General features: G+C 43.1%; 1 protein-coding gene across 2 annotated transcripts in view; it reads right to left on the bottom strand.

The window, feature by feature from the left end:
- RasGAP1 (Ras GTPase activating protein 1) overlaps nt 1–15,174 on the bottom strand; it is a 65,599-nt gene that overhangs the window by 38,512 nt on the left and 11,913 nt on the right. The window contains exons 7-15 of one of the 2 annotated variants that reach the window (XM_037412460.2): nt 13,249–13,561; nt 6,819–6,967; nt 5,099–5,213; nt 4,184–4,258; nt 2,795–3,025; nt 2,179–2,256; nt 1,651–1,734; nt 774–847; nt 74–180 (exon numbers count right to left, since the gene is read on the bottom strand). In XM_037412460.2, the coding sequence (XP_037268357.2) occupies nt 74–180; nt 774–847; nt 1,651–1,734; nt 2,179–2,256; nt 2,795–3,025; nt 4,184–4,258; nt 5,099–5,213; nt 6,819–6,967; nt 13,249–13,561 (1,226 nt within the window). The remainder of the gene's footprint in view (nt 1–73; nt 181–773; nt 848–1,650; nt 1,735–2,178; nt 2,257–2,794; nt 3,026–4,183; nt 4,259–5,098; nt 5,214–6,818; nt 6,968–13,248; nt 13,562–15,174) is intronic. The other variant, XM_075891421.1, reaches the window with a different exon arrangement.

Raw genomic sequence — 15,174 nt, 5'->3', positions numbered from 1 at the left:
GTGAACACTGTGATTGAAATACACCACTAACAGTCCAAACTCAGAAGCAGACTTTTCTTGCACTGTGGCCCACCTTTCGTTTTTGAGTAGTAGAGCTCCTTGGTGGTGAGGCAGAAGTAGCGACGCTTGAAGTTTTTTAGGCCGAGCTTGTTGCGCCCTTGTGCCCTTTTGGTCATAGTCCTGCACAAGATGGGGCAACAACAAAGTACTGTTTATGTATGTTGGCCACCAACTCGGGCAATTGCAGGATATGTATCATTCAAAAGGTGATGCACACATATCGCATTTACTTGCGTAATGAACCCACCCTTCGCCACTCCTGTCAAAGAGAAAATTTTGAACACTATCTCAAGAATATTCTGAAAGAATTTTAAGTTCAATAGTGCCATACAAACATCAGTCCCTATCATCAGTCCCTGCTTAAACATCAGTCCCTGCTTAAATCACTTATCAGCAACAAGTGAAAACAATGCAGGCCACAAAGATCACATCTTTAGTGGCGAAGCGCCACCAGTCTAGTGCAAGCTAACCCTTCTTGTTTATAGCCTCCAGCAGAAACGTACAAGCAAACAAATTCAACAATGCAAGTTTGCCAGCATTTGGTTTCTTCAATAGGTGCCAGCAGGAGAGTGCAAAAGGGGCATTCACTTAACATAAACATGCAAGAGTGAAACTTGCTTTACACCATCACAAATACTGTCACATGCTAAGTCATTATGACAAATGTCCCCTTTTATCCAGCCGAGTCAAAGTGGCAACATGAGCGTCCTTACCCTTCCTTCAGAACAATGGATGGCGTGTCAAGGTTCCTCATCGGTACATTCTTCAAGGAAATGAGCTCAAGGTACTACAAAACAAAAAAAAAGAGAAGAAAATTACTTTGCTATAACATTAAAGGAGCCCGGAAAGACATTTCTGAGTAACCACGGAATTAATTCACTGGAAAAGCGTATTGCCTCAAAAATTCATCGCCGCAAAAATTTTAAGAATCTGTCCAGTACTAGTGAAGTTACAAAGATTTGTCACACGCTGCTTTCGCATTCTCTCTTCTTTCGTCCCGATGAAAGCGCTGGACACTAAACAGAGAAGGATGGGAGGGGCAAACAAAAAATGTCACGCGCCTTGTGACCTTGAGCACTTTTTCTTTTTATTCCAATACACAGATTTTTCAGTGCGATCGTGCGCGCACGCGTGGACAAGTGACGACCTCCAATGGCGATCTCTGTAACGACCGAGCGGGCCATGTTCAAATCAGCTAATGGCTGATAGACGTGCTTACTGGGCTTATTTTCTGTGATTTGTCGAGAGAAGAGAAGGCTATTTTTAGCTGACTTTGATAACTTATCCTGAATTCCAGGCCGCAAACTGCGCTGTAATATTTGGCTCGTGTGTTGTCGGGAGCCTCTACTACCGATCGGCAGTTTTCTGACCATGCTCAAAAAGTGTTGCAAGGCCCCTTTAAATGAAAATTTACACATGCAGCATTCACACGCAGATTTCATCATTGTTCATTATTAATTTTTAAATGCAGCGCTTGCATTAACCAAAAATTTATTCACAGAGCAAGAAGAGCACATAAGACGCTGCGACAGTGTGAGCCATGACAGTAACGAAACACCTTATCCATTAGACAACTGCGGTCACACGTACCTGTCTCACAGCTTCCTTGTGCTCTTCAGTGATAAAGTTTTCATAAAACTCTTTCATGTAGTCTTCTTTATAGAAAGGCTGTGCCTGCAACACACAACAAAGTACCAATCAAATTCATGCCCCTATTGTCCACCGCAACTCACACAAGATCAAAAATAAAAAAGAAAACTTTTCAGGTCTGCTACCCTCCAATATCGGCTTCGTACAGTCTGCTTTTGTCTGCTGCAATCTAACTAAACAAAATCATTTGTGAATGCTAATAAACTTTGCAGCTGCTTCTACACTGTTCGATGCATAGTGAATGGGATATTACAAAACCAGCTTCTGCTATTGGGAGCTCTCCTTTCACAGAGACATGCTAAAAAAGGTAGTAAAGTTTTTCTTCACATGTTTAACAAGAAGTACCAATTTGAAAATTCCAACAACAATGCCTTACATCTTACAGTGCGCAACTGGAATTTTCAGTGAGGACTTGGCAAGGGATGCTTTAAAACTTTAGCACAATTAGGGTAGGCAAGGAACACTTACTGATGTGGAGCTGACAAGGTTCCCCAGAGTTTGTATGGATTTGGACACCAGGGTCAGTGTCCTGTGAGACTGCTCATCCTAGAAACGAGAAAGAAAGGGTAAAGAGGCTTAGCCACAAACAGCTATGCATACATGTAGCTTAAGTTCAAGACTAAGGGGGAAAAATGAACATATGTATACACACTAAGAATAAAGCATTCCAAACACTTCATTCAATCACTGTTAAATCCCTTCAGCAATGTACCAGCGTGACCACTATGGTATGGGTGATAACAGGCTCGCAGGACTGCTCTTTAAAACTTATGATGCTCCATTACCTGTGCTACAACTGCTTTCCCCTTACCAATGTGCTATTTGTGCCTGCCACAAAGCATTTTTCATATGTAATGCAGTGAAAGCATTGCTGTGGCTCACCATTCCACAGAATACCAACTCTGTATGTGCATGTGCACTGTAACCTCATATTTTAAGCTGCTTTAGAAGTCGCAAAATATTCTATACACAATCTAACTAGTGGGCATTTCACAGAAATGTTTCTATCTATATATATAAACATTTGATTTCGTTTAAAAAATTCCACATAACCACGCTTGCATAAGCTGTCAATGATACTCACAATGGGCCGAGAAGAGAGCTCAAAGAGCTTCGGGCTGAGGATGGCTGCCGCAAAGAAGCGCAGGAAGAGGAAGACAGAGATCACCGAGTACTGCAGCTCCTTGCGACCGGGAAAGCGGTCGGCTGCTAGGCTTCGGAGCATAGAGAAGAGGTCACACAGCTCCCATGGGCAGGCCACCCATGAGCCCACAATAGCTGACAGTGCTGCCCCCACATATCCTCGAAGGTGCGCCTGCATGCAGTAAAGAGCAAGATTTACGGGAGCACATGTTAGGCTAAAAGCGCACTCATTGGCCTTGTCTACACATGGTATGGGTAACGGCCACTAAGCCATGTAAAAAATGATACGGGAATGTCAGTTGATCACTCAGATTCCATTAAAGGCACTTTGAAAATTAGCAAAACGCATGACAAACATATTGAAGCGAAGCTTTCTTTGCACACCTGCCCAAGCCCAAGCCCAGGGAGCGGCGCTATCTGTTGGGCCACCAATGCATACATACTACTCACATGCAAATGAAGGCTATAATTCTACCTCCTTGATCCCGATAAGCACAGCACTGCCATCCAAGAGCAGTAACATAATATACTGCACTATACAGTAGAACCCCTTTACAAGAGACATACACCGGAGAATAGTTCTTGTCCCCCTACACAAGATGTCTCTAACAAACAATGCATGCCGGTTTTGTTTTCTGATCAACACCTATGCAGTTATGCTGTGTCTCATGTACCCATTTGTCTCTTACATCAACGTCACACTAGCAAGCACCGATAGCTGACAGTGCGGAACGATCTTATTACAACTCCAAGACATGATACCCAGCATACATTAGCTTTGCCCGCAATAGTGGTAAGTGAAGAATATGCCAGCCCACACAGATGCATGCAGGATGCTCGCCACAAAGGTCGAAGGGCCCGGCAGCCTCGAGTCACGCTGAGATGGGACAAGATGCACTTGAAGGGCTGACCTCACATCAAGCATGCAATAACACTGCTGCCTGCCATGACACCAGCAACCGTGTAGGCACTCCCACAGGTGCTTCCATAGAGAGGCCAGGTGCCCAAAACAAATAGCGCAGAAGACTGGCTCGCCTCTTTGTACTGCAAGAAGGCCGGTTGTGTGTTAAAGGTACATTAGTGCCTTCACCAACAAGGCCTGAAGGAGTAGCAAAACTCAAGCAAAATAATCGTCACGCTGAGACATCTTTGATGTGCTGTCAAACAAATGTTTGCTGCATTCCGACAGGGCACATTAGATTTACTGTCATTCGTTTTTGTTTGTTTTTTCTACAGAATTTCTTTTTTAAAACATATCCATCACCATGCATATAAGTTTGACCAACTGCTTGTGTACTTGTCTATAAAGTCACATTCAAGGTGATTTTACCTCATTCACTTTCAAGGACTCTCCGTCCTTCAGTCTCGTAGGATCGATCTCACAGGGAAGCCGCTCTGTTAGAATCTAGTGAAAAATAAAAAACATGTAAGTATGTGATGTTTTGAAGAACAGCCTGGAGGTAAAAACTGAGCAAGTGTAATAAATCTGAAGAGGGAAATATAGAAAAAGCAATCCATTACTTTTTCTGCGTTTTGACATGTGCTTAAAAATTAGTTGTTGTTTTTTTTTACCATTCAAAAAAGTTTCATAAATCTCATTCACATCTTCAAACAATGGCCTGAATTTATGAAAAATGCAGAAAGCATACATGTGTCCCCATCATGTCGTCCCTGCTGAGCGCTGCAGCAAGTTTTCACAAGCTAATTTGATGTTTAAATGTACTACAATTTGGATGAACAAATTTGTCTGTACTTTTTAAACATTTTTTACCTCCACAGTCTCAATGCTTTTTTTTGTGTGTGTGCTGTCCCTGAGCACTTTTTTGTAAACTGGTCTCCTCGAATTTACTGCACTATCCGCACTTAGTTCAAGAGTGCTGCACTTTAGCCTTCAATTTGGCGAGCGCAGCTCGCGGCACCTGCACTTCTGCACTCGATTTGAGGTCATGCTGGGCGAGTTCATCAGCATTTCAGCAATAGCTTTTCCGCAAGTTCGCATCTCGTGCAAGTAGCGCTACCTAAATGATGAGGCTGCGCTTTTGCTACACCAAAACCTCTAGTGTCGTGCTGCACTACCACTAGAGGAACTGGTGCAGCACTTGTACAACACTTTCGTGCAGAAAGTGAAGCCAGATCGAGGAGACTTTGAATGTATGATGTAGCACACCTTTTGTCTCAACTAGCTTGCAGCAGTTTCATAAAGAATGCCAAAAGCGGCACAGAGTAGGTTGGCTTTCTTCCTAACCTTGGCCACCACTGTCTTGAGAGTATCTTGCAGGTACAGCATGCCCGTCAGCTTCATGTACTCGTCAACACATTTGGACACCAGTGTGTTGCCTCGGAAAATAGTGTGCGGGTCCCTGTAATAAGCCGGGAATTTTAGAAAAAAGAAAAAGTTACTAGGATAAAGGGAAGTAGAAACATAAAGCAAGCTCCCACATGACTACACACTCTACTGTCTGCTAGTTCTCAAACAGAAACATGGAAGAAGCTTCAGCGCTGTGACAATGCTGAATACAGTGGGACCCCACTAATACTACAACTTTGAGAAGCCCATGAAAGACTGATTCAATCCAGGGAAGCATATAAGAGAGACACCAAGAATATAATCGCTGACCTGAGTAAGCCTTCGGCACGACACTGGACTGCTCCAAGGAAACTAGATACTATAATTTTTAAAAATGACTGCCAAGCATTAATTGAAAAAGGTGGTAGCAAATCTTCAATCTGAACTTTAAAGAAAAATTAAATGTAACGTGCTTCTCCTTTATGTTAAAACAAGTATAAAAATCACTACATGTAAAAACGAAACTGCAACCATGTTTGCAACAGCCTGAGCCGGATACACTGTCATCATTACGTAATAGCTGCAAAGCACATTTTCTCGCGAGTTCATGTGCGGTGACTTTGTGTGCAACTGAGATGTGCGGGTCATATTTGTACCCTTTTGAAGTACAATTGGTGAGGTGCCATTGTTATAAACACTCACATCAAGCGAAAGTTCTTTTGCACACTTTTATGTGTTCCAAGATCTGTAACTGCAAGTGGAGCAAACATAGGGAGGTCCTCAGCCTACCGACGAAGAAAAGTTCAATAGGCCAAAATGTTCATATTTTTGGTCGCATCTGAAGACATATCCTGAAGACAAACTTGACTAGCTGAAGCTGCTTTGTGTAGATCAAGCTTGCCAGGTAACGAACGACCCAGAAACAGGCCCGCGAGCGAAGCATTTTCAGAAGCGATCTTGAAAGCCATGAAAACTGGATCACAGAAAAAAATGAACTGCTACGAGAATAAATTTCTATTTTAAGAAGCTACACTGTGTTCATCTCACTCTTCTTTTTTGGTCAACCTAGGGGCATGTAAGGTATTATTTTGCTTCCACGGATATATCGTGGGCATCAGAATCAATAAAAAAAAAGGTAATTCAATTTTTATCTCGTACGGTACCAAAGAGTTGTAAGATGCATGAGTTGTGCATCAGAGGTTTCTAATACATCACATTTTTTCTAGGGGGAGATTGCCACAGCCCAACCAATTTGTCGTAAAACCCGGGTCATCGCATAACCATAAAATGTATAATGAAGAACCTGTGCTGTAACACTACCTACAAAAAGTAAGTAGCGCACAATATCGGCGTTTCTGAAGCTTCTGCTTCATCGAGCAATATCATCATGTTAAAGTCGGCAGCATGTGCAAGGAGACATGGCCTACGAAAGTCTGAGCTGGAGTCTTGTCAATGTTCTCGGAAGTGTGTTCCATTATCTTTGTTGCAGATGCCTTGTGCACCAAGCATCTCAGTGTTTTAACTTATGGGATTTTTACACTTGTTGTTCTTTTATATATGAACTAAATGTTTTTAAAAGAATCGGCAACTTATAACAAAATCTACGAAATTCAAAGTAGAGATGTCTGTTGGGAGGCTACTGCAAGTGACGCAGTGCAGTGAATGGCACAACACTTACGTTGCGCCGGCCACCTCCCAGCTGGCCAGTGCTCGCAGCAGAGGCAGTACAGAACTGTGGCTCTTGAATATCTTCACCAGAGGCTGAGCCGCATCGTCCTTGTGTTGTACCATTTCGCCCAACACATAAGCTGCACTTGATGTCACTGGCTGCAATGAGCACACACATGGAGGGCAGTTAGTCTCAAACGAATACTCGAGGAGTTGTAGCGGCACAGCTTGTTGATTAATTTGTATAATAACGATGATGCATAAAATTACGTTTGAAAATTGGTTGAACCTAAATTAAACAAGAAACAACCATCACAAGAACTAAAAAATCATTGTTGGCGTCTGTATGATGGTGATCAAACGGTATTGATTTTCATTTAGATATTTCCTCGGTACAAAGCTTGCAGGCACTGAATTGACTACTTCTGAACACTTCGTAGCTAGGATTCAAAGACAATTTTTTCAAAAAGGGAATTTTGACAAGGTAAACAAAATTACAGCAGACTCGTGTTAAAACAGAAGGGTACAGATAAATATGTCTCGTTAAACAGGATTCCATTTACCAAGACGTGGACAGGACAACAGAATTCAAATACAGTAGACTCTCAGTAAACAAAGCCTGAAGGGACCGGGAATATATGTTCCATTAAACAGGAGTTCCGTTTGCTGAGCGGTGAACATAGGTGCAGAATACAAACCTAAAACCAAGCATCGCAAAGGCAATAGTTCGGTTTAGGCAGTAGTTCCGTTTAATTGATTGATTTGTGGGGTTTAACGTCCCAAAACCACCATTTGATTATGAGAGACGCCGTAGTGGAGGGCTCCGGAAATTTTGACCACCTGGGGTTCTTTAACGTGCACCCAAATCTGAGTACACGGGCCTACAACATTTCCGCCTCCATCGGAAATGCAGCCGCCGCAGCCGGGAATCGAACCCGCGACCTGCGGGTCAGCAGCCGAGTACCATAGCCACTAGACCACCGCGGCGGGGCAGTAGTTCCGTTTAACATATTTCCGTTTACTGAAAGTCTACTGTACAAACGTATCATATTAGAGGTAGTTGCTCCATCTGAAACCTTTGCAGGTCGATTTCTTTCAAGAAATGTGTGACCCCAGTAAGTATTTTTTTTATTGCTGAATAAAAAATCTTCATCCAAATCTATTTAAGAAAGAAAAATTTTTTGAGTGACCATTAAAAAGAAAAGAAGAAAAACATCTGTATTGCTACGTGCATGTGGTTTATTAGTAACAGCCTTATAAATTAAATTTAAAAACCTTTATCAATGTTAACCCCTTGAGCATCAAAGACGTAAATGCACGTCATCCCGAAAAGCCACGAGACAGTTAAAGACGTATATGTATGACAGTAACTGGATGTTTAAAATGCCAGCCTTTCTTGATCATTATTAGGAATGTGCACACCATCGAAATATTTATTATTCTTCAAATAGTGTTTGCTATTCCATTCACCATCAAAACATTTATTCTTCTTCAAATAGTGTTTGCTATTCCATTCACACCAAAATTTTAGTACAGTCGAGCCCGCATATAACGGTTCTATTTAAATCAAACTTTCGCTTGAAAAGGCACACTAAAGGCACCTATTAAATTGACGTTAATTGTTCAAATAGCGGTCCAGAAACCTTGTAGTTTTACTTTTGTGTCAAGGAAGGGCTTATTTTTAAATAAAATCGCATTTTAGCAGTCTGCGTTGGGTTAGCACATTTTAAATTACCCGCCTCAACCGAACGTCTCACGTCACTGTTGCCGTGCACAATGTTGCACGGCTTTAACGCGCTGTCACCGACACTATAGCAGCAGCAGAGGGAAAGTAGCGAGGGCTACAACTGCTACAACAGCCACTGAACAATGTTCAACTATGGCCTTCAAAATTGCAGGCTTGATTAGTTAATATGGGCTCCACTAGATGGCACGACCTCTCCAGTTTAAGCACGCGAAAATTGCGTTTTTTAACCCCTCAAGCCATTCCCCATGGTAATGCCTGGCGGTTCTTTTTTCCATGAATCAAATGGAAATGAACATGGAGCATTTCATTGCACCTATTGATGCACGGAGGGTTCTTTTTTAAATGCAGCTAGATCGATTACTATGTATAATTGTAGGCGGTTCATCTGACGTCATCAGGATCGTTTTGAGAATGCCCTACTGCGACGCATGTATTCTTGTGCATTTACCTTAATTTCTCGGTAAGTAGGGCACTGCTGATGGTAATACTGTCATTTTAGACATCATATATTGAGCTTTCACTCTGACATAAATTGTTATTTGACTTTAGAGTCCATTTCAATGAAATGGCTGCCTAAATAAAACCACTGTTTCTTATATGATTGGTTTAGTACTTGGATCCTGCCCCCCCTGCTCATTTCTCAGTAAACAGAACTCCTGTTCTTGGTCACTTCGGATTCAATTTAAAGGAGCACTGACACAAAATTTCAATGTCGAAATAATAAGCAAGATCGATTTATGCTGAAAAAGACACAACATCTACAATATATTAAGGGCAAATATAGCCTAGGACATAAAAGGGGAGATGGCACGACTTTCGTATCGTGAAAAATCACCAAGAAATCAATTTTCTCAGAATAACATTTTCAGTTTTTACAGCCCTCCTTCTATCCGATTCCAAATACCTTCACTGAAAACTGCCTAGCAGTGCTTTTCACAATTTGTTACGCCTGCCAAGGTGGTGATTGGCAGACATAAGGAAACACCAAATATTGCAAGAAAACTGCAAGAAAACACCGATTTTGAAAATATCGTAGCTCCGCAACGGCATGACCAAGTGCCATTGCTTTGGGCTCGTTGGAAAGAGCCTTTCTCCGTGTTGAAATTCCGCATCTCAACTGGCTCTCCCCTTGAAAAACAAGTGCGCAACAAGCAAATGTCCATGGTGATCTCAAAGCCTCCGATTGGCCGCATCTGCCATGTTGCTCCAACGTGCCTCGCCATTGGCCGAACCGGGACAGCGCTTCTGCTACTTGTGCCTTGGTGCGGCGCAAGGTCACGGCTGTGAAAAATCACGTAACTTAGTAGTGACGCGTGTGCGCTAGTTCTGTGTGCAATGTAAGACGCTCATTTGGAATCGTGTTGTAGTTAGGCTTGTCAGACCGCTGCACATGGAAGCTCCACTAGGAGACTGCGATAACGCCACATTCGTGGCGAACATCGTAGAGGGGCGTCTCGGACCGACCCGTCAGATTGATAGGTTCTGCTTATCTGCATTTTGGACTTGATGGAAACCATCTCGGAACCGCTCTTTGCACTCTCGATCGAACACGACATTTTCTTTAAATGTCGGGCATCTCCGCCGAGCTTACTGCTCAGAGTTAAGACTAAGCCTAGCTAGCACCGCTCACAGCGCAGATACGAGATGAATGCGAACTTTGCGGCCAAGGACATCACGCCATAAGCAACTACACTCAAAACTCGTTATAACGTAATGGTATTTAAAGAAATAATGGATATAACCAAATAAATGAAATTCCCCTTGAAAGCTCCATTGAGAACCACACATTTTAAGCTTCGTAACAAAGTAAAATTGACCGGTAAATGGGTATAACGAACTAAATTAGACTATCAAATAAAAAAAAACTGACTGTAGAGCGTCAAGTGTATCATTTTCTGCGGAATCTGATGCTCGTTTAACACGGCTCTTTCAAAACTCCTGCGCCAACCTCACAGCCATGCCACGAGTGGCAGGGAGAGCATTTATTTCACAGCCAGCGGAGAGGATTGTCCGGCGCTCAGCGGGTCACATGACCGAGAAGCAGCGCCGCGATGCAAAGCGATTTCCCTCTAAAGACGACGGCAATGACTGCGTCTCCGCAGCTACCCTCTGCATTGAGAAAGGATTCTCCACGGCAGCTTTCTTCTTTTTCTCTCTCTCTCTCTCCGCACAAGACCTTGAAAGGTGAAGGGTCTCTACGTGCGGAGCCCGAAAAGGGAGAAGCGTGGCACAGGCACATTGCAGACCGGCATTTCAGCGAGAGCAAACAATCCGCCAGTCTTTTCTTTTTCTTCTTCGCGCGCAGCGTTGAGAGGTGCCGCCGCGTGATTGGGCATGGTGCTGAGAGCATTTTTGGAACGCGGTATGTTCTAATGAACCGTCAAGTACTTGCGCGTTCGAATTACAGGGAGTTTTCGTACATTGGAATACACATAGCTTTGACGGGACCTCAGCATGAGTTCGCATGAAACGTGTTCGAATTAATGAGATTCGACTATGTTTATTTTCCGTCGCACGCGTGGTTGTGTAGCGGTACATCGGGCCGCGAGGCGGTTTTCTTCTTTGCATGCTTATAAGTGTGCGCCCATCTGAGCATACATTGCCACAAACTGTTATAGTCGATATAACGAAATAATCGATATAACAAAATGATTGTGGCTCCCCTTCAACTTTGTTATAACGAAGTTTGAGCGTAATAAAACCGCCTAATGACGCCTTGAAATCACGGTTGGGCATATTGCGCATCGGCCGCGGACAGCCCGGCCCAGCTCGTCGCGCAGCGACCACGTCGGCCCCCGAAATGCGAAGCCGAATTCTTTGCGCGCCGATTTGTCATCGCTGCGCCTAGGTGCATATCACTATATAACGCATCATCATCAAATGCCGGCACCTCAAATATCGCGTGACGACTACGCGGACTCCACCACCGAGCACTTCGAGGTGAAACAAAGCACTGATCCTGCAATATTAGACGCTCTTGGAGCCATGCTTGTTATAACCGCAAGCTCTTGAATTTTCTGAGATAACTAAAGCCTCGTAGATTACAGTGTCCGGATGAATGATGAAGCCCATGACGGGCGAGGTTTACAAATGAGCTTGAGTGAAGCAGGAAGATGAATACATAGCTGCCCAATTTGCATCTTGAAAAGATACTCAAAGTCCCATTCCACCAATATCTTGGCCACAACAGCCTCTCATTCGGAAGGAAGGGATAGACTGTCACGATGAGAGCATTTTTTTTTTTTTTGAGTATGCAATAAATATTGTTCAATGACCAAATACAATCAAGTGTGCTACTTGTTAGTAGTAGCATCAATACAAGAAACCTTGCCTATTGTAACAAGATATGGCCTAATCAGATTATAATATCTTACTTTCTGTAATGTCCATTACACCACTTCGTACAAAAAACTTAGTTTGAAATCTATGCAACATTTTCTTTATAAAATAGAAAACGTTAAAGAAAAGCGAAGGCACAACAGATGTAAGACTACATGTACAAGAACTCTGACACCATAAAACACAGCGAAGCTCATATTCTTCTTGTGTTTAAGAAAAGCACCTCTAACTGGAGGCAGTGCATTCATGAAGCTGTACTCCGCAAAATACTGCAAAAATTACGAGCTCCGTGACTTTTGATGATGGAATATCGTTGCTACAACTTGAATAGCCGTTTTCTCAAAACGATTTTTCTTGCTCCCTGCTTCGCTTGTTCCGTTGATTTCTCAACAACCGCTGGGTCTATTTCAGTTCCGGCTTTTGTTTTGTATTCTTTGAAGTACAGTCCAGGGCATTGCAATATTGCTTTTTCAGTATGGCCTTCTTACAATTAGCCATTTGACATGTTGCACACAGTTTCGATGCCTGTTACACAGTAACCTCAAGAAAAATAAGAAGTAAAAAAATTTTGTTGCAAATAAAGAAAACCTGATTGTCATGCCCTCAAATCAGACATCTTAGAAAGCATAGAGCTTTGAACGAGTTTCGTGTTATATTTTTTAAACGAGTCAGACTCTGAACAAGATCAGAAAGTAAAATATTTTCTACATCGAACAGTTGTAAAAATATGTTGATGTAATTTCAACAGTAGCACTAAAAAAAGATTGCCAATAAGCATGCCAATTTTCATCATAATCCATTAAAGGAAGGGAAGCCACGTCTTTTAAAATCAATTTTGAAGTGTACGCCACGTGACTGAGCGAGCTTCAGAGCCCCTAGCAATGCCAACATCAACATAAGAACAATGTAAACATACCTGCGTCACAAGTTTGTGTTGGCTGGTTGCTGGCATACGCCATGCGCTTGCGCTACATTTGATTTTCTTCTCCACGCCTGCCGCTTTCTGTGCGCTGGCTTTCAGTGCAGCGCCCACTCTTTTGCGCAGTGCCCACGTCACAGTTTTGCGTGGTCACATTGCCAGCTGTGTTTACCTTACTACCGGAATTGCTCCTGTGCAGCTCTGTGCTCTTTGAAATCAAAATTGAGACAGGGTGTTCTAAGGTGTCTAAATAAGTAACCATCACACGCTCAGGCAAACGAGGTTTCCACCGTGATAAGTGGGCCATAAGCTAGCTATTGCAATATTGAAAAAAAAAAAAAAAGCACGGTGAAGACTTTTTGTGTAAGTGCTCCTTTAGTGAAAGTCTGCTGCGTGTGTGTCCACCGTTCTGCTTTTCTGGAGCAAAAATTTCACCTTTACATTGGGTGACATGAGCAAGAGCTCACGAAGGTCCCGGTAGAAGTGACTAGAGAAGACCCGGTCCGATGTAAAGAACAGCTTGAGCCTCAGCGAGCCAAGGCTGCCCGCAGCCGCTCCATTGGCTGACGATGATCCCATGGCAGTGGGGGGAGAGCGCTGACCTTCCGAGCGTGGCTGTAGGAGGTACCAGGCTTGGTGGGAACAGCCTCTTTCCAAACCAAGGTCACGCACGGGGATCCGCACCTCTCCAAGGAACGAGCTTCCAAACATGCCACCAACACCACTAAGGTCGTGCTGCAGGCACACTCTGGAATGATCAACACCAGTAATGAGAGGTCAACGATTGCGACTGCCGATGAAGCGGCTGAAATATTGCTTTCAAGGCTACAAGAATGTGTTATCAAGCACTAGTGGTTTATCAAGTATGAACTGGAAGCTATCCAAATAAAAACCAAATTTCATGCTATTCAATGCTTACTCAAAAACTAATTCAGTGATTGTAGATTTTATAATTTATAACTTCACAATTTGAAGGATGGCTGCCACAAATTTCCTATAGAGATGTACAAACATAAATACACCACCATTTACCATTTAATACATCTCTATAGGTAAACAAAGCTGCTGCTTGTATGACACACCACTTGGTCCAGGGACAACTGATCAAACTATTCAGCACCGCCACGGTGGTCTAGTGGCTAAGGTACTCGGCTGCTGACCCGCAGGTCGCGGGATCAGATCCCGGCTGCGGCGGCTGCATGTTCGATGGAGGCGAAAATGCTGTAGGCCCGCGTTCTCAGATTTGGGTGCACGTTAAAAAACCCCAGGTGGTCGAAATTTCCGGAGCCCTCCACTACAGCGTTTCGCATAATCATATTTGGGACGTTAAACCCCACATATAATTCAGATCAAATCAAACTGTTTGTTCATTCACACACTGCATTCGAACACTGAAGAGCTTCTGTCTGTGATCTCAAGTATGAGGACTTGACAAACAGGCTAAGGTTTATGATCAGAGTTGCTGCAACATTCCCAATATTACCTGGGAAACCTACTAGGCCGTAAAATCTCAACATGCGAGCACCATTGCTCTCTCTCTGATGTGCAAAGCTTCGAGTACTAAGTATCAACCCTGTGTATACACTGCTCTCATGAGCAGAACACCAGTCACATCAGCCGAAAAAAAGCAGTGCCTCAAGCTCTTGCCTTGAGTTTATGCCAGCTTGAGCTATAACACCAAGTTAGCTTGTGACATCCATTTAGCTGCCGCTTAAATACAGTAGACCCTTGTTAATACGAAGTTCATGGGAACCGTAAAAAACTTCAAACCAAACGAACTTCCTATTAAGAAAAATGCGCAGAAAAACACTTTTGTTGCTTTAAACCTAACAGTGCTCTTAAAAGATAGTCTGTCATTATCTCTTGTCGAACCTGGCTGCCGATCGCAAGTTTTCCAAGCACTACACATGTCCAAGGTGTTCTTTAGCATCGTCTTCTTCCAACAAAACATCAAAGCCGCAGCGCAAGAGCAAAACCCGCAGCAGCATCGGTAGTCCTCATTGGCGGTTGTTTTTATGTCATCGTCCACTGACTGAACCATCATCACAATTTTTCTGTTCATTAGTGGGCTGCATGCATCAACATTGGTGTCCACGGCAACAAGTTTTTCAAAACAGACGTCTAAGAATGGCCTCAAAGCTACGGTCATCAAGATCACCTTTTTGCACTTGATGAAATTTGAGAGCGAGTTAAGCTTAATGTCATACTTTCATGTGATGTCTTGCTTGGTGATGCCTCCCTGGTCAACTTCTTTCAATACTTCAGACTTCCGTTGCCAAGTCAAGCGTTCGGGAGGAGCCGCGAGTTGCCATTATCAAACGTCGCCACCACAACAGTCAAAATCATCCGTGGAAAACAAAC

Source organism: Rhipicephalus microplus, chromosome 1, assembly GCF_043290135.1.
Source record: "Rhipicephalus microplus isolate Deutch F79 chromosome 1, USDA_Rmic, whole genome shotgun sequence".
In the NCBI taxonomy this organism is placed as follows: domain Eukaryota; kingdom Metazoa; phylum Arthropoda; class Arachnida; order Ixodida; family Ixodidae; genus Rhipicephalus; species Rhipicephalus microplus.
This window is presented reverse-complemented; position numbering and strand designations above follow the sequence as displayed.